This window comes from Lissotriton helveticus, chromosome 1_1, assembly GCF_964261635.1.
Source record: "Lissotriton helveticus chromosome 1_1, aLisHel1.1, whole genome shotgun sequence".
Classification (NCBI taxonomy): domain Eukaryota; kingdom Metazoa; phylum Chordata; class Amphibia; order Caudata; family Salamandridae; genus Lissotriton; species Lissotriton helveticus.
In genome coordinates this window covers 1,959,459,255-1,959,480,014 of record NC_136057.1, presented here as the reverse complement: position 1 = coordinate 1,959,480,014, position 20,760 = coordinate 1,959,459,255, and the positions used below count along the sequence as shown (strand labels likewise).

Genomic DNA, 20,760 nt, shown 5'->3' with positions numbered 1-20,760 from the left:
AGCAACATGGGGAACAAGATCTAAAATGGACCATAATATCCAAAATTGACAATGACCCAAGAGGCGGAGATGTAGAGGCCAAACTACGCCAAAGAGAGGCCATGTTAATTTTGAAATTTAACACGACCACACAAGGTCTGAATGAAATGTCGGAACTTTATAGCCTGTAAGGTTACATTCGCTATGGGCGCTCTACCAATCAAGTGAATTCAACCTCTGATGAATCGAACAAATACCCGCTGGCATCCAACCCTGTGCCCCTTCCCCTGTTCGCATTTTTTTGCAGCGCTCGCTCCAAGGGTTTGGTAGATCATCCCTCAGAAACTACAATTCCCATGAGTCATACCACCTAAACTACAACTCCCATGATTCATAGAGCAGGAACCCGGAAATCACTCTGACTTCAAAACACCAACACCCTGTGAAAACCACCATCGCGTGCATTATCGACCGCGACCCAGTGGAGGAACAAAACGAACGATCTCAGGTAACTAATAAACCGCCCAGAAGCCAGGGCAGCGGCCTTTGCAATCCGTGCTGGAGCCGCTTTTCGGTAAAAAGATCCTCGTTTAGTCAGGAAGTTAGGAACGTCGGGCAGAGCGACAATCCGGTTATTAGTTACAATGCGGTGCAACAATGCTGCCGCTCGCAGCACCACCAGGGTTGAGCCCCAAATAGCGCACTGAGAGCGGTTTGTTTTCTCTCTATTTTCTAGATCAAGTCTAAAGGTCAGATCCCGAATTGAGGTTAAACAATATAAGGAATGGATCCCTCGCCAGTTTGGACGCCCCCACGAGGTGTTTGATACTATCACACTATAGTGAGTACACTAGATTTTCGTAATATGATGTGTAGTAAACCCAACATCAAACAGGGTTTTGAATATAAATGTTCTTTGATTTTTCAGCTCATCATCGTACCCAAACTAATTCACTGACAGGTAACTTTTTGAGTGTGCTCTGGACGCTGAATGAAAGTTGAGAGTCTCTCTGTCTTCCACTGACAGTTTGCTTTTTATTTTGTTTTTCCACAGATTGATTTTGTTTTGGTCCTGAAGAGAATCCTAATTAAAGCTTTAGGATTCGAAACGCGTCGACCAATTGAGGCGCTTGTGGTTAGGTGGCCTAACTTGGATTGTCTTTTACTGTGGTTAATGAAAGCAATTATCCAGCTAGATTTAATTATGATTTGAGTTTAAATAAGTCAAATTGTACATTTAATTAAGTTAAAATCTACTGTTCCATGACAAACAGTTCGAGAGAAATACCACCAACCCCCACCGCCCCAACCTCCCTTAGATATCCATGAGTGTTCAATGTTGTCCAGTGTCTATGTGTTGTGTTAATTGTCTAAATTTTTGTACAATCAATTGATTTACCATTTCCTGCGTGTAATTTTCTGTTCCTCCTCTGTATCAATTACATTGATGTACTCGAAAAATATTGCAGAATAAACACTGCAAAATACATGAATTTTTTCTAAATAAATACCTAAAAAACAGTTCAAAATAAATAAAAAATAAAGAACTATGTTTTCATAAATTGGTTGGACTGAAAGAGTGGTCATTGTCGGGAGAGCAATTAGTAGCTCTTCAACTAAAAATTGTAAAAAATTGCACAGTACTGGCAAAGTGTTTTGTTTGTTACTTGAATTGGCGCAGCCTTACTGTGCCACACGCCAGACCCGGTTTGTTTCATTATCACATCACATGGAGGACACCTTAATGTATATGATAAACATGTTAAACCGGACAGGTGGTCGTTACTACCTTTGCCAGTACTGGCACAATTCTAAAAGCATTTACAACAAGGGGTTGCACTGGGAAGGAAACAAGCTTCCGGGGACCGGTTTCTGGCATTACAGCCGTCTTCGGCCCGGCTTGCTTGAATCCTGATGGTGCAATGAGCAAGGTAAGAATTGTCTTTTGTAGTCTGGTCTGCCCTATTCCCATGATGCACTGGGCCAGGGACAGACTAATTTGCATACAGCCAGGTTCTGAAACTGGGATGGTGCAATGAGCTAAAAAACGGTGCTGGATTTAGCCCTGATCTCTTGACTGGGTGAGAGTACTCTGCTTAATTCAGAGACTCTGTCCATCACCACCCCTTGTTGTAAATAATTTTGTCCACCCTAAGCGTGGAAGGGTATACTCAGATGTGAGTCCCTTGCTCATTGCACCATCAGGATTCAAGCAAGCCGGGCCGAAGACGGCTGTAATGCCAGAAACCGGTCCCCGGAAGCTTGTTTCCTTCCCAGTGTAAGAATTGGCATTTGTAGTCTGGTCTGCCCTATTCCCATGATGCACTGGGCCAGGGACAGACTAATTTGCATACAGCCAGGTTCTGAAACTGGGATGGTGCAATGAGCTAAAAAACGGTGCTGGATTTAGCCCTGATCTCTTGACTGGGTGAGAGTACTCTGCTTAATTCAGAGACTCTGTCCATCACCACCCCTTGTTGTAAACAATTCTAAAAGCATCAGAAAAGCCAACCTCAGTACCCTAACAGCATTGGCAAAGCGAGACAGAGTGTTCGGACAATGCTCGTTTGTCAAATAAATGCAATACAAGGAGTAACAGTCAATTGCCTGATAACAAAGACAAATCCTGAACTATATTTTCACTGAAAAGAGTCAAGCCACATGTAGATCAGGTTTACACAAAGATTGTGTTTTTTCATGGTGAAAAGTACAGACATTGAATAAAATGTTTTAACGATATAGTAGCATGAGAATGGCAGGTCTGCATTTTCAATATGGTGTCATCAAAAACTACCTGAATCACATTAGCTGCATTACACTGAATGATTTTCAGCTTTTCCAGTTTCAATTCACAAGCTCGTTTCTGTGCCAGAAACCGCTTCCAGTTTTTCTGAAGGACGAGAACTGCAGAACATATTTTCTTGAATCGGCGTCGAATCAGAAATCCAGTTACCAATGCTTGAATTTTGAGAGCGGCTTGGTTTTTCTTCTACAAAAACAAAATAAATGTGTAATGAGTTCTAAAGTAAACATGCAAGTTGGTCTGTAAACAATTATCAAGACTCATTTCCTCACCTAGTGGCAAAAGTTGAAAATATTTGTTATTAATATAAATAACTTGCTTAGTTTTGTTTTCAGTAACATTTAAAAAAGGGAAAGGATACAGAAGGATCAGATGGAATCAACCTACTACCATTTACAAAAACTGACCAAATTAACCCCCTCACCCACCTCCCAAAAACGTATTAGGAGAAGATATGTTGTTGTATTGGGCAATGGACTGAACCAGGAAATACTTAGGGCATTTTAGCCATTGAAAAATATACATGCAGCTACTCTGCAAAGTTAAGAATGTCAAAAAACACTTGCTAAGTTGGTCCTTATCCTCTAGATACTGGCAACAATGCAGCAATTAAGTCAACTCTCTGTATGAATTGATTTAGCCAGGCATGCAGACATATGATTGAACAGTTCCCCAAATGCACCTTTTCTTCACCTTTCATGCATCTTTAAGGCGAAAGTACCCTTTTCCTCAACGTCCTCTAAAAATGGTCTGACAGGACCTTTATCAAATGACCTTGATGCTTTTGAAGACAGATGCTTTCCTTCTATACAGGGACTTTTTCAATGTCATTTAGTGAAGAACTACTAGAAAGGGACCGTTGAGGAGTCTCATACTCCCATTAGTACTATGGTGTCGGGGAAAACAGAAAGGGACAAGTAGTTAGATAAGTCAGTCTCTTTCTGGGCCAATATGATTTCAGAGTATTGAGGTGAGGGGGGCCGGGGTGGTTGGGGGCTGACTGGAAGAGCTATTCGTAGTAGAGACCAAACCCCAGAAGATCAGTGACCACTTTTGCGTGACCCTCCACAATGTACCAACAAGCTCATAACCTCTACAAATCCATTGTTAAGCCAGTAAGAGGGGAGGGAGGGGGAACCTTTCTTGCAAGTTAGTGATGATAACTCTGACCCGCTGCTGAAACATGTGCATTACGTTTTCTCATACTTACAATATCTAATTTGTACAACCAGATTTGTATTAAAAACGTAGACTTGCAAATTTACCTGTCACATCTATTAATATATTGCTATCTTTCTCTATAGTTAGCTCTGTTTGCCATTGTACCTCTAGATTAGTTAACTACAACCGCTGGGTGGATACTGCTTTGGGACAGAACAAAAGGGTAGGTAGATGTAGTTGAAAGTATCAATCAGAAACCCTTGTACTAATCTAAGATGCTTACTAAGATGGAGAAACAGCAAGAGGCAGAACTTTAGACAAAACCACCAAGATGGGATTGAAGTCAATACTGTATTACGATGAACAAACCAAACGGATAAAAGAAAATAATTGGTGATGGACCAGGCCCTTCTTGGGTGGATTTCCCTAAACTTTGTATTTTGTTCTCCTAGTGTTTGCCAACTCTCTTTTCCTGACCAGAGTACTCTGGGCACTTTTCCAATGTACTGCAGCAGGAAAGTACGCATGCCATTCCTGCAAGTCAAGATAGTGTGCTCACTTGACTGGGTTGGGTGTCGTACTGTTGAATGACCCGTAAAAAAGTACACCACATACCCAGGGCGGGTGCGACCCTGGCTAATAGGGGGATGCTATACGGATTGTGCCGCCCAACTGAATAATCTGTCAGAAATGTCTCATACTCAGTTTGGCCGGTCTCACTCAGCAGCCAACCTTGAGGGGACCACCAAACCGGGGTAGGTGATTGGCCTGGCAGGTACATCTGCATGTGCACTGTCCGAGTAGGGATGAACTCCCATGTGGGTTCTCCCTACCTAGCGGGTCTGCTCGCCCTAAGGGGCATTTCCTGGGTGTGGCCGATTCTCTGGTTAAGATCGGAGGGGCTGGGGCACTTCCCCACTGTAAGTGCAGTGTGAAAGTGTGCGTGCCCTTACGATGCACGTTAGGAAGTGTTGCTCACCTGAGATTTCAAAAAAGTCGGTCATGGCCATCGGTGTGCACATATCGCCCCTATTGTGTTTTAAGACTTGGGTCCAGCCTGCCAGTGCAGGCTGGTCCCAGGGGGGTCTCTAATTGGCAGAGGTAGGTATCTTTGTCAATTAGGGACCCTTGCTTCTACTCAGGGTAAGGGGGATACACTCTTTAGATAACCCCTGCTCCCCCCCCTCTGTAGCTTGGCATGAGCAGACAGGCTTATCCCAAAAGCAATGAGTGAAGTATTTGTGCCAACGCTCACAGTAACACAGTGAAAACACCTCAAATGGGCACCACACCAGTGTAGAAAACTTAATTATCTTTATCTAAACTAAACAAGACCAAAACGACAAAAATCCAACATACACAGTTAAAAATACGACTTTCAAAAGGCTTCAAGAATTTGTACCATAGAAAACTATAGATGCGTGAATTTTCACCAAAGTACCTGTAGATGCGTCAAAGTTCCAAAAGCCAAACAGCCACAGACGGAAAACGAAGAGATGCGACACTCCTGAGAACTTGGGGAGGTGATGCAACAGTTGTGCGACACGCAAAGGACGAGTTGCACTGAATCCGGTCTGTATGGGGAGTGATGCATCGATTCTTCGTGATGGTTCCGGTTTGTAGATGATGTGTCAGGAAAGCGTGCCGCACAGGTATGATGCGTGGAGATGCATCGGCGATCGATGCGGCGGTGTCGAGCTGCGCTGCGTCTGTCCTCTTCAGCCACGATCCATCGATGTGTCAATTCTAGCAGCGGCGAGTGGCGCTGTAACTGTTTTCGCAGCGGCACGGCGATGCCTGAAAATTCTCCTCGCGCCGTGGAGATGCTTCGAGAAAACAGCAGCAAGAAGAGCGATGCGTTGATTTTAGCAGTTCTTCACGTTTCTTCTTCTTCCAGCTCCCAAACCGCAACAAGAACCTCCAGAGTCCTAAAACTGGTACAGGAACCTCTTGGCAGGCTAGAAATGACAGCAGCAGAGTTCAGAGGAGCAGTAGGGATGACGTCTTTGTGTCCCTGAGACTTCTGAACAGGAGGCCAGCTCACTTCAGGCCCTTTGAGATCTCCTTCAAGCAGGGGACACATCACACAGCAAAGTCCTTCTCCTTTCCTTGGCAGAAACAGCAACTGCAGGCCACCCCCAGATACACAGCAAGGGCAGTACTTCTCCTGAGTCTCTCTCCAGCTCTTCTCCTTGGCAAAGGTTCCTCTTGAATTCCAGGAATGATCTAAAGTCTTGGGTTTTGTGTCTGATACTCATACCTCAAAAAATGTCTTTGTTCTCTTTGTGCAAGGGGCTCTGAGTCCAGTTCAAAGCAGTTCTGGGGGCACTCTGCAAGTGCACAACAACATCCATTGTCAATGTGAGCCTTGGCTCCAGACACACCACAGGGAGGCAGAGCCAGCACTATGGAAGGCAGGCACAGCCTTATTCAGGTAGAGGAACTACTTCTCCTACCACCCCAAATGCAGATCAGGCCTATTCAGCCTAATGTGGACTCATCCAGACTCCTGGAGCCACTGCACCTCCCCAGCCCCTGACACTCCAAAGCTCGACAGGCAATCCACAATCAGGCAGAGGCACACAGGATGGTTGAACAAGAAAATAGCCACTTTCTAAAAAGTGGTATTTTCAAACACTCAATTTAAAAAACAATTTTACTAAAATGCGTTATTAAATCCGGAGTTCAGGGACACTAAACTCAATTTTTCCATCGTATCCCTATGCGACGATATGCTTGTAAAACGTTACACAAAGCAGTCCCCATTCTGTCCTATGGGGCAAGATAGCCTTTCAACAGTGAAAAACGAAATTGGCAGTATTTCATAATAAGGACATGTTACACACCAGTACATGTCCGACCTTTCACATACACTGCACCCTGCCCGGTGTGATGGCGGCCATTGAAGGAGTTCGCACTTCCCTTGGCCAACAGATACAGTCTTTGGACCACAAACTGGACACCGTGACCATTGAGGTCAACCTGATCCGGGCGGATCTCACCAAAACGAATGAGAAGGTGAAGTCCATAGACAAAGACGGCGAGCCTGGCGGACGATGTGGTGGAGCTCCAGCGGGAAGTGTGCAACTTGAGAACGGCTGGAGAGGTACAGGGTCGGCAACTGGATGAGTATGAAGGAAGAGTCAGAAGGAACAATGTCCGTCTGACCGGAGTTCCGGAGAATGACGAGGTACAAGCCCCAATTGTGGAGGACTTAATCACCAAACATTTGCAGCCTAAAGGCCTAAGTTCCTTCTTTACGGTCGAGAGGGCACACAGGGTCCCAGGGGGGAGACCGTGTCTGGGTGCTACTCCTCGGCCAATGATTGTGCGACTCCTTAACTTTAGAGACAGAGATACTATCCTCCAGGCCTCCAGGTCGCAAGGACCTCTGCAATTTGAGAACTCGTCACTGAACTTTTATCCTGATTTCACCCAGAAGGTCCAGAAGCAGCGGCAGAGTTTCCAGGGAGTCAAACAGCGACTGCGAGCTAAGGGGTATAAGTATGCCTTGATGTATCCAGCAAAGCTTCGAGTGGAGGTGCATGGAAAGACTTGGTTCTTTGATAACCCGGACGCGGCGTCGGACTGGGTCGATGGACTACCGACTCAGGCGGAGTCTCAGGAGCGCGATGGCAAGGAGACGGAAGACCAGTGACATTTTCGGGGTAGTTGGGGCGTGGAGTCGTGGGGCTGGCGGGGGGGGGGAGAAAGGGGGATACTGTTGCTTAAAAAACATCCTGATTGACTTTGCTGCCAGTGTTGATTATGGCGGGATGGTGGGATCCTGGACTCCACTCCTCCTCAAATCTATATTTAGATAGGGGTTAGTTTGAGTGACGGGCGACAGGCACATTGCGAGTTGGGGTTTGGCAAAGGCCGGGTGCAGGGTGGAGGGTGGGGGTTTGGGTGAGATGGTGAGTGTGTGTTTTTTCTTCTTCTTTACTTTTTGTTTTTTGATCTCAGGAACCGCCATGCTATTGTATTTTGAACTGTGCAGGTGCGGAGACACGTAGTTCACAGGGGTCTGGAATGAGGGTACTGAGTTGGAATGTTAATGGCCTGGGGGACAAGATCAAGAGAGGGATGGTGAACCAGCTTGTTAGGAGACATGGCCCGGACATAGTGCTTCTCCAGGAGACACATCTGGTTGGGAATACATGTTTGGCTCTCCACAGGGGGGGGGGGGCTATAAGTTGGTAGTGCACGCAGGTTTCACAACCGGGTCGAGAGGAGTGGGGATCTTTGTCAAGAACTCCTTTCCACTGTCGGTGCAACACACTTGGGTCAACCAGAGGGGGAGATATGTTGGAGTCTCGGGATTGGTTGGGGGCCGAACTGTGACTTTGTTGTCTGTGTATGTGCCGCCGGGATTACAAACTGAAACTTATCGTGATCTGGGGAATGTTTTTCTTTCGCTTCCTTTGGGGGACCTGTTGATTGGTGGGGACTTTAAGTCTGTGCTGGATGGGGAATTGGATCGCCGCCCTCCTCGGGTGCTCTGCCCATCGCAGTGGTGGCTGCCGGACTTCCTAGCGTCGATGGGTTTGGTTGATGGATGGCGTGCACGCTACCCGACGTCCGTTCACTACTCTCATGTCTCTGCGGCTCATGGTAGTCTTTCTCGGCTAGATTATGCATTCCTCCCCGCCGGGATGACGTTTAAGATTTGTGAAGCGCGCTATCTGGGGAGGGGTATTTCTGATCACTCCCCGTTGTGGCTGGTCATTCGTTTGGATTTGCCGGCGGCTGGCAGGGTAGCTCCTATCAGCGCGTGGCAACTGAAAAACACGGTCATTACAAAAGATGTCCTCCGTATGCCCAATAGATATTTCCAAGAGAATGCTGGCTCCGTTGAGTCGGCGCGGACACTGTGGGAGGCATATAAGACAGTGGCGAGAGGGGAAGTTTTGTCCCTGGTTGCCGGGAAGAAGAGGGCGCTGGCAGATGTGGTCCGGTTGGAGGCAGAAATTCAGAGTTTAGAAGAGAAATTCAATGAGTCAAGGGCTCCGGAGGACCTGCATCAGGTACGCCTCCGTGAGGAGGAATATCGTGTATTAGTACGCAGTAAGGCAGTGGCTACACAAGCAGCTGTGCAGAGCACGGGGACGAGGCCAGTAAACTAATTGTCTGGCTTGAGAGAGGGGATCGGACCTCGATATTGGTGCCGGAGTTGGAAGATAAGTTGTCACGTTTTCTAACAGACCCTCAAGAGATAGTGGACGAGTTCGCCGATTATTATCAGGTGGTGTATACGGCAGGGAGTACTTATTCGGAGGTGAAAAACATGATCAGGGACATAGCCATGCCTTGTCTGTCGGAGGACCATAGAGATTACCTTGACTCCACGTTCACGGACGATGAAGTGGCCCAAGCGATTAGGCAGGTTAAATCGGGCAAGGCGACTGGTCCGAATGGGATCACCATTGAATTGTACAAGTTGAATGCTAACAAGCTGGCCCCATATGTGCGTGATATGATCCTGGAGAGTAGGGATGTGGGAGAGCTCCCGTACGATCAGTGTATTGCTAATGTGGTGGTTTTATACAAGGAGGGCAAACTCAAGACGCAGTGTTCTTCGTACAGGCCTATATCGCTGTTGAACGCGGAACCTAAAATCCTCGCGAAGCTCTTGGCAACTAGACTTGTCAAGGTGATCACGACTTTGATTCACCCGGATCAGTCCGGATTTATGCTGCATCGAAACACGGCGTTGAGTCTGCGGCGGCTGCAGGGAGTCCTGGGAGGTGCCTCGAAGATACATGAACAGACAATGCTGGTCTCTTTGGATGCGTCGATGGTCTTTGATCGAGTGGAATGGCAGTATTTGTTTGCGGTCTTGGGGAAGATGGGGTTCGGCAGTGAATTTATTGGATGGGTTCGCCTGTTGTACTCCAAGCCCTTGGCTAGAATAATAGTCAACAATTGCACGTCCTGCGATTTTCAGCTCGGGAGGGGGACGAGACAAGGATGTCCGCTGTCCCCCCTGTTGTTTGCGCTTGCTAAGGAGCCACTGGCTGCATGGGTGCGTTGGGACAGGTCGATTCGGGGTTTGCGTTGGACGTCGGAATGGGAAGACAAGATTTCGCTTTACGCAGATTATGTTTTGCTATACCTTACTAGACCTAGGGAGTCGTTCGGGGTCTTCCTGGATGTCTTAGCCATTTTTGGTAGATATTCTGATCTAGTCATCAACTGGGATAAATCGGTGATGTTTGTAGTGGCAGGAGACCCTCCGGTGATTCCGCAGTCTTGTCCGGTGCGGTTAGAAACAGTGGGATTTCGATACCTAGGCTCTACGTGACGCTAGACCCGCAGCTGCGGTATGAAAAGAACTTGGTCGCTCCATTGACTAGGTGCAGGGCAGATGTGGAGCGTTGGAGGTCCCTTCCGCTTTCTCTGTTAGGGAGGGCGGTTTTGTTGAAGATGATGGCACTTCCTCGGTATTTGTATGCATTGCAGAATTCGATGGACCTGGTTCCGGCGGCCTATTTCAGAGAGATAGAATCCCTTCAGAGACGGCTTCTCTGGGGGGGGGGGGGGGGGGGGCAGTGCTCGAATGGCTTACAGCAAGTTGACCCTTCCTTGGTACGATGGGGGAATTGGGCTCCCAGACATTCGCAAGTATTACTGGTCCTGACATCTAGCTGCAGTGAACAACATAATATATGGTATCCCTGGTTATGCAATGGATCGGGGTCAGGCGACGGGTGGTTCGTTGGAGGGGGCTCTATACTCTAGGCCGCGTAGATTCCCGTTGACGGGCCCCACTGACCACGTGGTCCGTGTCTGGCATATTGCTAATAAATGTTTGGGGTGGGAGGGTAGACTTACACTAGCCACCCATTTATTGAACTCCGAGAAGTTGGGCAGTATGTGGAAGTCGAAGGGCTTTGACAAGTGGGACCTGATTGGCATAGTGAAGATTGGGGATGTTTGGAAGAAGGGCGCAGTCCACACGTTTGAGTCCTTGGTGGCCCAGTACCAACTACACCAAAACGAATATTTTTGATACCTACAGGTGCGACACTCATTAGATACACATCTCCCTAAAGGTATGGTTCTTCCGGAGGCTTCGCCTCTGGAGGACCGAGTGTTAGATGGACATATCCCTGAAAAGACGATTTCCCTGATATACCGTAAGTTGGTGAATCATTCAGAGGATCCACTGCGGAAGATCAGGGCCCAGTGGTGTGAGGATGGATTGGAACTGGATGATGAGGACTGGATAGCAGCGGTGGCCTCCCCCAAGCAGGTGGCAATTCAGATGCGGCTGAGGTTGGTTCAGCTGAAAATCTTGCATAGAGCATATATTACGGGGCCGCGTCTGGTTCGTATGGGACGTGCCGATAGTGGTGCGTGCCGCAGGGGATGTGCGGAGGATGGTAACCCTAATGCATATACTGTGGCATTGTGAGCGAGTGCAGGACTTCTGGTCGACCATACATGTGGAGCTGAGCCAGGCGTTGGGCACCGAAATAAGAACCGAGGCTCGGCGTTGTTTGTTGAATGTTTGGGAACCGTCTGATTTGAATGAGCCCCAGAAACAGTGGGTGACGTTGGCGAACATGGTTGCCAAGCGCAACATCGCTCAGCTCTGGGGCGCCAACCAGACGCCAGTGGTCACCAAATGGGCGGAGGACCTGGACTGGTGTATGGTGCGTGAAAAGTCGGTATACGTGGCCAGAGGGTGCCCTCGTACGTGGGGGAAGATTTGGGGACCATGGAACAGTTACAGGGGTGATGTGTGGGCCCCCCCTGAGCCTAGCCTTGATGAAGATGTGCCCGACACCAATGACCCCTGAGATTTTTATGTGACAATGTACTCCTTTTTTTCTTGCACCAAAGTATTGAAATGTTTTGGCTCCCCTGAGATTCTATTTTTTGATTTGTATGTGTGTTTTATGATTTAATAAAAAGAAATATAAAAAAAAAAGGGAAGGGTAGGGCCTGGCAAGTGGGTGCACTTGCCAAGTCGACATGGCAGTTAACAAACTGCACAAAGGGACCGCGGTGGCAGGCCTGAGACCTCTTTTCTGTGCTACTTATGTGGGCACAATCAGCGCTGCAAGCCCACTAGTAGCATTTGATTTACCAGCCTGGGCACACTCAGTGCACTTTACTAGGGACCTACTGGTAAAACAAATATGCCAATCAGGGAGAACCAATCACAATATCAATTTACACTGGGAGCATATACACTTTAGCACTGATCAGCAGTGGTAAAGTGTCCAGAGTCCAATAGCCAACAACAACAGGTCAGAAAAAAAAAATAGAAGGAAGAAGCAAAAAGTTTGGGGATAACTCTGCAAAAAGGGCCATTTTCAACACCCTATCACCAATGTTTTCTGTGAATGCGTGTCCCACCTGACAATGCAGGCTGATGTGCACATTCGCCCCAATAGTGCTCCCAAAATTCGGATCTGGTCTGCCATTGCAGGCTTAGGTGCACTTTGCACCGAGCGGGTCTCAACTATGTGTCCAGCCTGCCATTGCAGGCTGATGCGTGCAATTGCACGCTTACTCAGACTGGTCTGTTTAAGTCACTAGCCATCCTGAGAGGACCATTCACTTCCATCTGAGTACCCTGAGGGTATGTCCTAAGGGGTGAAGCAAGTGATAGGTGAGAGACAGGGCAGGTAAACAAGTGTCCCCTGCCAAGGTAGATAGGAATACCCATGTGTGTTTTCAGTACCTATGAGGTTGGCTCTTCCCATAAGCTAACATGAGGAAAAGGTTGATATAACACTAAGTGGATTGCACTGGAGTAGCCTTGTGATGCTTCAGATAACTGGTTTCGCAGCAACAACCACTTGCCAATCGTCAAGGTGGCTTTGTCGTGATTCACGTAGAAATGTCACTACTAGAAACTGGCATTTCTACGCTCTAAACTCTTTGGATTCCTTGGTGCTTTGCTCCAGTCTACACTGGAGGTTGGGAAAGCACATCTGGGCATTCCCCAGCGAAAGCTATAAAACACTGGGCATTCAATTGGAACGACCGACGTCTGCCATTAGCAGGCTTGGCTGCAGAGAATGTGGGAGGAGGCTTTGACTCTTGGCCTCTGGAACCAGATCGTGGCCCCACTAAATATTAAGATCTGCATTTCACAGCCTCAAGGGCTTGTCAAGGTTGTCCCCTGTTCTCTCAGAGGTCTAAGGGAAATCAAAGATCTCCTAAGAGGGACTCACACCAGCCACCTGTGACACCTGAAGCGCGGACCCTCTCAAGTACCCACATCATCTGCTGGATACCAGCTGCTTGCGCAGCGTAGAACTAAGAAGTGTTCCTGGAGACAGGATCGCCTGGTGCGGAGCCCGAAGTTTGTCCCACATCGAAGGCGCGTGGCCCCTGCATCGGGGGGACACTGGCACACACAAGTGTTTAGTTGGAGGTGGCCGAATTTACCGGCTGCAAAGCCCACTGAGGCCCACTTTATCTATCATGCCACATCTCTCATGTGACACGCCGAATGCATGCTCATTGCGTGCAGTGTCCGATTCACAGGTTGTAACCCTTGGAGGTGGGGGCGTAACCATAGTAGTCCTTCATTCTAGGAGGTGAGTGTGCGTGTGTCTGTCTATCCCCGGAATGGTCTGGTGTGACAAATATCGACGTGCACAGGACGTCATGCCTCATTTCCACAGAGGTATAGAATTTGCAACTCTTCGATTGTGTGAGTACCTGTAGCTGTCTGGTGTGGCCAAAATAGACGTACACCGGACGGTGTGCCTCATTTCCAAGGAGGTAAGAATTCTGCAACTCTTCGTTTGTGTGACCGGAAGTGTCTGGTGCGACCCGTATCACTACACAGCCAAGGCTGTGCCCGGAGTGACTGGGTGCGACACTGATCAACGTGTAGCCGACAGGGTCCATCCTCCATACGAGAGGCCCCCCTACTTCATTCTCCGTTCATCTACATCTTCTGTTCTTTTCCTTGCCCCTCAGCGTGGCGGACCAACTGCCCTCTCCTGACCGGCCTTCCCCGACAACCCCGTTTTACCAGGTAGCATTGCTGGTCATAGTGAGTAATGGGGCTGGATGAACATCTCCAAGAACTATTGAAAGCGGGTCAAGTGACTGTGTGACCCCCCAACCCCCCCTTCCCTTCCCCCCCCCCACCCGCCCTGTGCTTTGCAGAAATGGGCAGGTCTCGGACAGCTTTAAAGACCCCTTGAGTGCGACCTTCTATTGTCCTCGAGCCGGGTCTGCTCCGCATCCTGTGAGTGAACTTCGAGTGGCTGCCAAACCCCTTTCGACACTGCCTCCTAACTGACCTTGTTACCTACCCCCACCTGCTTCCTGGGACCCTGACTAAGAGTGACCACAGCCCAATGCGGCCTCGTGCCTGGGGGAAAGACGTGGGTGCACCTTGTAAGGATACTCAGCACTGCAGAAGATTACTGTATAAGATACCATGTAATGACAATGTTTACTTTTATTACTGAAGCCATTTAATTAAACCAATGAAAAACTCAAGTAAATAAATAACTTACTGCATAATTAGCAACTTAAATGGCCTTTAATGTAAACAATTTGTATTTGTATAGTTGCAGTCTTCTCTTGTCATATCTATTTATTTATTTGCGGTCTTTACTGGTCATGCCTACTTATTGTCAAAGTCAGGATTAAAAGGCAATTTTTATACTTTCATCAGAATAAGATAACATAGTTGCAGAGGAATGCAACTTCAATTACCTATTTATTAGTAGCATGCTGGGATGGTAAGAAGAAAAAAATACGTGCAGTACCTCAAGAAGTTGCAACTCCGCTTTCAGCTTATACCTCCTCCACGCTGACTGGATGACGCGGGCCGCCCTGGTTTCTTTACGAAGATCCAAAAGGCGTGCACAGAGAAAGGAGAGATAAGTAATAACCACCTGTGCAAAAGTAAGAGGGGAACAAAATTATTTTTTACAATAGTTTATTTATTTATTTCTTTTGAAAGTTTTATATAGCGCGAACAAGATCGTTGCAGATATCAGAGCGCTTTACAGCCGAAAGGAACAACCTGTGAGTAAATAACAATTGGGGTGAGGAAGGTACATGTGGGAGCATGGTAAGACAGATGCATCAATAAAGTATCAATAAAGTACAAGTACATATCACATAACACATCAATAAAATACAAGTACAAATACATGATGGCGTAAACACTCAAGTAGGTCAATAGCACGAGTTATACCGAAATGCAAAAAGATCACTAGAACTGAATGATACAGTGTCTGTAAATATCATCCCCAGTAATAATTCAAGTGTATTTAGCCATGAGGATAGCCTTTACTTCTTTCTTAAAAATTATGGTAGAGGAGATGAGCCTGATTTCAGGGGGGAGTGAGTTCCAGATCCTGGGTGCCATTCCTGAGAAGGAGCGTTTATAGGTTTTTTCCTTGCGGAATCTTTGGGGCTTTAGCAGTAGATTGTTTGTGCCTCTAGTGTTTCTGGAGCCTCCAGAAATCGTCAGCTTCTGGGCGAGGTATCCGGGTGTGCTCAGGTGGACAGCCTTGTGCGTCATGCAGGCGATTTTCAGATGTATTCTGGCTTCAAAAGGCAGCCAGTTCAGGGCTTTCAGGTCAGGGGAAATGTGTGAGTGTTTTTTAGATCCAGCTATGAGTCTCGCTGCGGCGTTTAGAGAAGCTCTTATGGGTGCCGTAGTAGTTAGGGGGAGACCGCAGAGGGCGATGCTGCCGTAATCTATTCGTGGGATGACTAGTGCTTGTACCGCAGTATGAAAATCTTTGGCTGGAAGGAAGGGTTTGAGTTTCCTTAAGGTATTGATCTGGTAGTTCGCACCCTTAGTTGCCTTGTTGATGTGCTCCTGCATGTTGAGGTTGATGTCAAGTGTGATGCCTAGAGATTTTGCGGAGTCCACGATGGTTGGATGAACATGGAGTGCGGTTAGGTGTTTAAGCCATATTTGAGCGGTAGTGAGCTTCGCAGGAGGGGAAATCAGGAGGAACTCTGTTTTGAGAGCATTGAGTTTGAGATGATTAGCTGCCAGCCAGGATTGGGTGCTTCTGATCGTTGAATTTAAAAGCATAATGTCTTTGGGAGATTGTAATTTGAGATAAAGTTGGGTGTCATCGGCGTACATGTGGAAGTGAACGTTGGATGCTTGTAGCAAGGTGGTGAGAGGTTCCATAACTAGGTTAAACAAAGTTGGGGATAGGGTGGATCCTTGTGGGACGCCCAGCGATACAGGTCTTGGCGAAGACAACAAGTTGTTACTCTTGAATTTCTGCGATCTGTTGTGTAGAAAGGACGTGAACCATTTGAGCACCGTTCCAGATATACCCATTCTTGTGTTTAATAGGTCCAGTAAGTTCTCATGTTTGACAGTGTCGAATGCAGAAGAGAGATCAAGAAGGATAAGGAGGCAGGTGTCGTTTTTATCTAGAATTTGAAGGGCGTCATCAATTATGTGAGTCATAGCAGTTTCTGTACTGTGGTCTGCTCTGAAGCCTGATTGATGAGGGTTGAGTAGATCAAACTGATTAATGTGTTTAGTCAGTTGTATTTGTGCGCATTTTTCCAACAATTTGGCAAGAGTCGGAATATTGGTAATGGGTCGGTAATTATTTAGATCAGAAGGGTCTGCTGTAGGTTTCTTTAGTAGTGGTGTGACTTGTCCAACTTTGAGGGAGTCGGGGATGGTCCCTTGTTGAAGTGAACTGTTGATAATTTTAGTCCAGAGCGGGAGGAGTGACGGGGTAAGGTCTTTGACAGCGTTGGCAGGAAGGGGGTCTGTGAGGTGATTGGCTGGTTTCACTGTGCTGAGAAGTCTACCAATTTCTTCTTCCGAGTAGGTGACAAAGGATGACCATGTGGCGTTGTTTTTTAGTTCAGTGGGTGCTGTGCATTGGGGCTTGGGGTAGAGGCTTAAGTCAATGAGGAGATCGTTCTTTATGTTGTCGGTTTTTTGGATAAAGAAAGAGGCGAAGTCTTCACAGGAGGGTGCTTCGCCCGCAGTACTGAGTGGTTGGGGGTGTTCCTTGGATTGTGTTCTAATTAGTTCAAACAGCTTTCTCGGCCGATTTTTGGCTTGGTCCAGCTGACGCCTGAAGAAATCTGATTTTGAACGTTTTATTTTCCTGAAGTAGGCATTTCTCTTTTTCTTCAGCGTTTTTAAGTGCAGTGGGAAGGGAGCTGATCTCCAGATGCGTTCTGCCATTCGCATGGCCAGTCTATCGTCATTGAGACTCCCATTGTACCAAGGATTGGACATTTTTGTGGAGGCTCTTTTTAACTGCATAGGTGCAGCTTCGTTGACTATAGAGGTCATAGCGTTAAGATAGTGATCCGTCAAGGATTGGACATCCATAACGCCAGTAGGAGGAAGTAAGAGGTTGCAGCTGTTGGGGGGTAGAGAGTTTGAGTTGAGTTTTTTTAGGTCTCTCTTCCAGACTTTGGGCTTGCAGGATTGAGCCGTGTTAAATTTGACTTTTTCATTGATAAAGAATGTGACAATATGATGATCTGACCAGTCACAGGGTTGGATAGAGTCCTCTTTGGAGATGATAAGGTCAATGATAGAGCCTTTCTCGTGGGTCGGGCTCTTGCATATTTGGGTGAGGTCAAGGGCGTCGAGGAAGTTTTTAAGACTATTTACCACCGCGTCATTATGATCGTTCCAGTGGAGGTTGAAGTCACCAAGGTATATTTGTGTGAGTTGTCGCCCTGAATTGGTTGTGATCAAGTCCATGATTTGTTGCGAGAAGGTAAGGTTGTCCCCTGGCGGGTGGTAAATGCCGTGAAGGGAGCATATTGGTTTGCCCTCACTGATAATATCGAGGCAAATGTATTCACAGGAAGTTAGGGAGGGTAGGGAGGGGGAGGTTACTTTCAGGACAGAGAGGTTACTCCTGTGTATACATGCTATTCCCCCACCTTTTTGTCCAACCCTGTCTAGTCTAGTAATGTGGTAGTTGGGGGGAACCAAAATGTCCATTACAGGTGTAGAAGATTCAGTTAGCCACGTTTCAGTCATGATGATTAGATCAAGGTCCAGTGTTAAGATGAGATCAGCGATTGCAGAGGAGTGCTTAGAGGCCGATCTGCAATTGAGGAGGGTGCATTTGAGACGTGGTGTGTCGAGAGTGGAAGGGGTTCTATAGCGAGAGGGACTTTTCTCAGGTTACTAAGGATAGAACTTCTATTGTTTAGTGTGGGGGGTCTAAGGGCGTTTGGAAGAATCGTTGGAATGGCGCGGGGGTGGTGGGTATGTTGTTAAGGGGAGATTGGTCGTAGGAGCGGAGGAGGGTGACTGTGTCAAGTTCCGATAGTGTGTTACGGGAGCACTGGGGGCGGTTTTCACGATTGCGAACAGGTATGGAAGTCCCGTGCGGGGGGCGCTGATTGCGAATGAGATAGCGAGAGTCAGCCGACCGGATGGAGGTCCTGCTAGGTAGTGTGGTGCTGGTGAAGGTGGGTGAGAGGTGTCTGGGGTGTGTGAAGAGTAATTGTTTGATGGTGTGAATGTCTTCTTTGAGCTTGAGGAGGGTGGTGGGTGAGGAGTGACTGGAATGCGTACAGAGTAGTTGTTTGATGATGTGAATGTCTTCTTTGAGCTGGAGGAGGGAGGCCATGACGTAGTCTAGTGAGGGATGTGCGTTGGTGGTGGACATTGGAGCGTTAGGGGTGGATGACATAGGGGGGAGATTGGTGGTATGGAAGAGGATATTGGTGTTAGGCGGAGAGTGCATGGTGGAGGATGGGCGTGGGTTAGTGGAGATGGGGGCGCATGTAGGGTAGTGGGGAGTGAGAATGGGGGGGAGTGTGATTGTATGTCGTTCTTTTTTGAGGAGGCGGAGTTGAGTTGATCGAGGCGTGTTCTGTGTGGTTAGTTAATGGGTGGAAGTGGGGGCTGAGAATTGGGGGGGTAAAGGGTGGTGTTTGTCTGTGTGCATGTCGGTCCGGTGCTGAACTCGGTTAGGCGGATTGTGGGAGGAAGCTGTGGTGCCATGGGTGAAAAGAATGGGAATGTGGGCTGGTGAAAGGGGGGAGGTGGTACTGTTGGTGTATGTGGGGGAAAGATCTATGTCTGTGATTGGGGAGGGGTGTGGGGTACCAACAGTATATGGGCGCATGACTAAGGTGCCGGTGGAAGAGGCGAGGTGCGTGTCGTTTTGGGGCTGAGATATGTTAGAGGCGTTGTGGTCGGGGGCTGAAAAGAATGGGAGTGGAATGAAAGGATGTGAGGGTGTTGGTGGGGGGGGAGGGGGTGTGGCTGGGCAATGTGGGTGGGCGACCTAAGTCTGTGATTGAGGAGTGTGAGGTGTGTACAGTAGGTGGGTGGATGATGGAGGTGCCTGGGGTAGAGGAGAGGTGCGTGTTGTTGTGGGAAGGGGGAGTTAAATTAAGAGATAAGGTATGTTCTGCGTAGTTAGTAAGAGTGTAATGGGGACTGAGACTGGGGGGGCATAAAGAGTGGGATTTGTCGTTGTCAGTGACGTACTGGTGTTGAACTAGTTTGGATGTGTTCTGGGTGGGAGCTGTGATGACAGGGGAGAGAGGATTGTTAATGGTATGCGTGGCTGACCGAGGTTTGGTAGGAGGGGTGGGAGTGCGAGTGGTGTATGAGAGGGAGATATCAGTGACCGTCCTTGAATCGTGTGTGGTAGCTACCCGGTGTTGAACTGGAATAGAAGGGTGGTGGGAGGGGACTCAGAAGTCTGGGGTGGTCGGTGTGTCCCTGAGTGAGGAGTGTGCTGTCCTGGAGTGAGCTACCTGGTGCTGCGATGTGTTGGCGGTGTTATGAGTGGAGGAAGCTGTGAAGTCAGGGGTGGTAGAACCTTGTGTGATATGAGTGTAGGTCCGCGGATTGGAGAGGTGTTCCTTGAAAGTGGGGAACAGGTTATCTAGTAGGTTCAGGTTCCTATCTGTGGATTGAAATAGAACTATCCAGTTATTGTAGATAGTGATGGTATCTCTGCCTGGGAAGAGTAGGGAGGATGCGATGGTGAGAGTAAGGCTATGGGCTGATTTCCTGGTAGTGGGGATGTTGAGTAAGGTGAGGAATGCTTTTCTCCATTGGGCTCTGCGCGTGGTGTGGAAGATGATGTCGGTCTTCAGGGGTCCATTGACCGATGAGTGGTAGGTGTCTGCAAAGGGAGTTTCAGGGTGGGACCTCAGGAAGTTATGTTTAAAGCGCTTAGCGGCTTTTTTGGTGAGTATGGAAGGGTAAGTGATTTTATGTGTGTGCTTGCCAATCGGATCCATTTTGGGATTGATATTTAGGTGGGTATGGGAGGGTGAGCGATAACTTGTGACAAAAGAGACATTAGTGAGCAACTCCCATAACCAAAATATAAGAGGTAGCAATTGGTGCAGTCCAAAAATAAAAAGTGAAAAAGGGTGCAGTTTACCAATAAAATGTACAAAGTGTCTGGGGTGAACAGTAGTGCAATGCCAAAATCACAAGTGAGCTGGGTGTCGCTTACAGAAATGTGCAGTATACAAGTAGCAATATAATACTAGTGGTAAAAAAAAGGAATGTGCAGTATACAAGTAGCAATATAATACTAGTGGTAAAAAAGGAACAATATAGGTACAAACCACAAGTTACCTGAGTCACAAAAATGGAGTGACAGTAGTGCAATGCAAGAATAAACAGTGAGCTGGGTGTCGCTTACAAAAAATGTGCAGTATACAGGTAGAAGTATAATACTAGTGGTAAAAGAAAAAGAACACAGTACAGATGCAAACAACAAGTTACACGTGTCAGAATGACACTAGTGAGCAGCCAGAAATATATGAGGTAATGATCAGTGCATTATATCCAAGTAGCATTATAATACCGTAATAAACAATATGATATA

The 20,760-nt window shown here is 47.5% G+C and overlaps 1 protein-coding gene across 1 annotated transcript in view; it reads right to left on the bottom strand.

The window, feature by feature from the left end:
• ASPM (assembly factor for spindle microtubules) overlaps positions 1–20,760 on the bottom strand; it is a 453,390-nt gene that overhangs the window by 204,629 nt on the left and 228,001 nt on the right. The window contains exons 17-18 of the mRNA XM_078644067.1: positions 14,695–14,823; positions 2,774–2,968 (exon numbers count right to left, since the gene is read on the bottom strand). Coding sequence (XP_078500193.1) covers positions 2,774–2,968; positions 14,695–14,823 — 324 coding nt within the window. The remainder of the gene's footprint in view (positions 1–2,773; positions 2,969–14,694; positions 14,824–20,760) is intronic.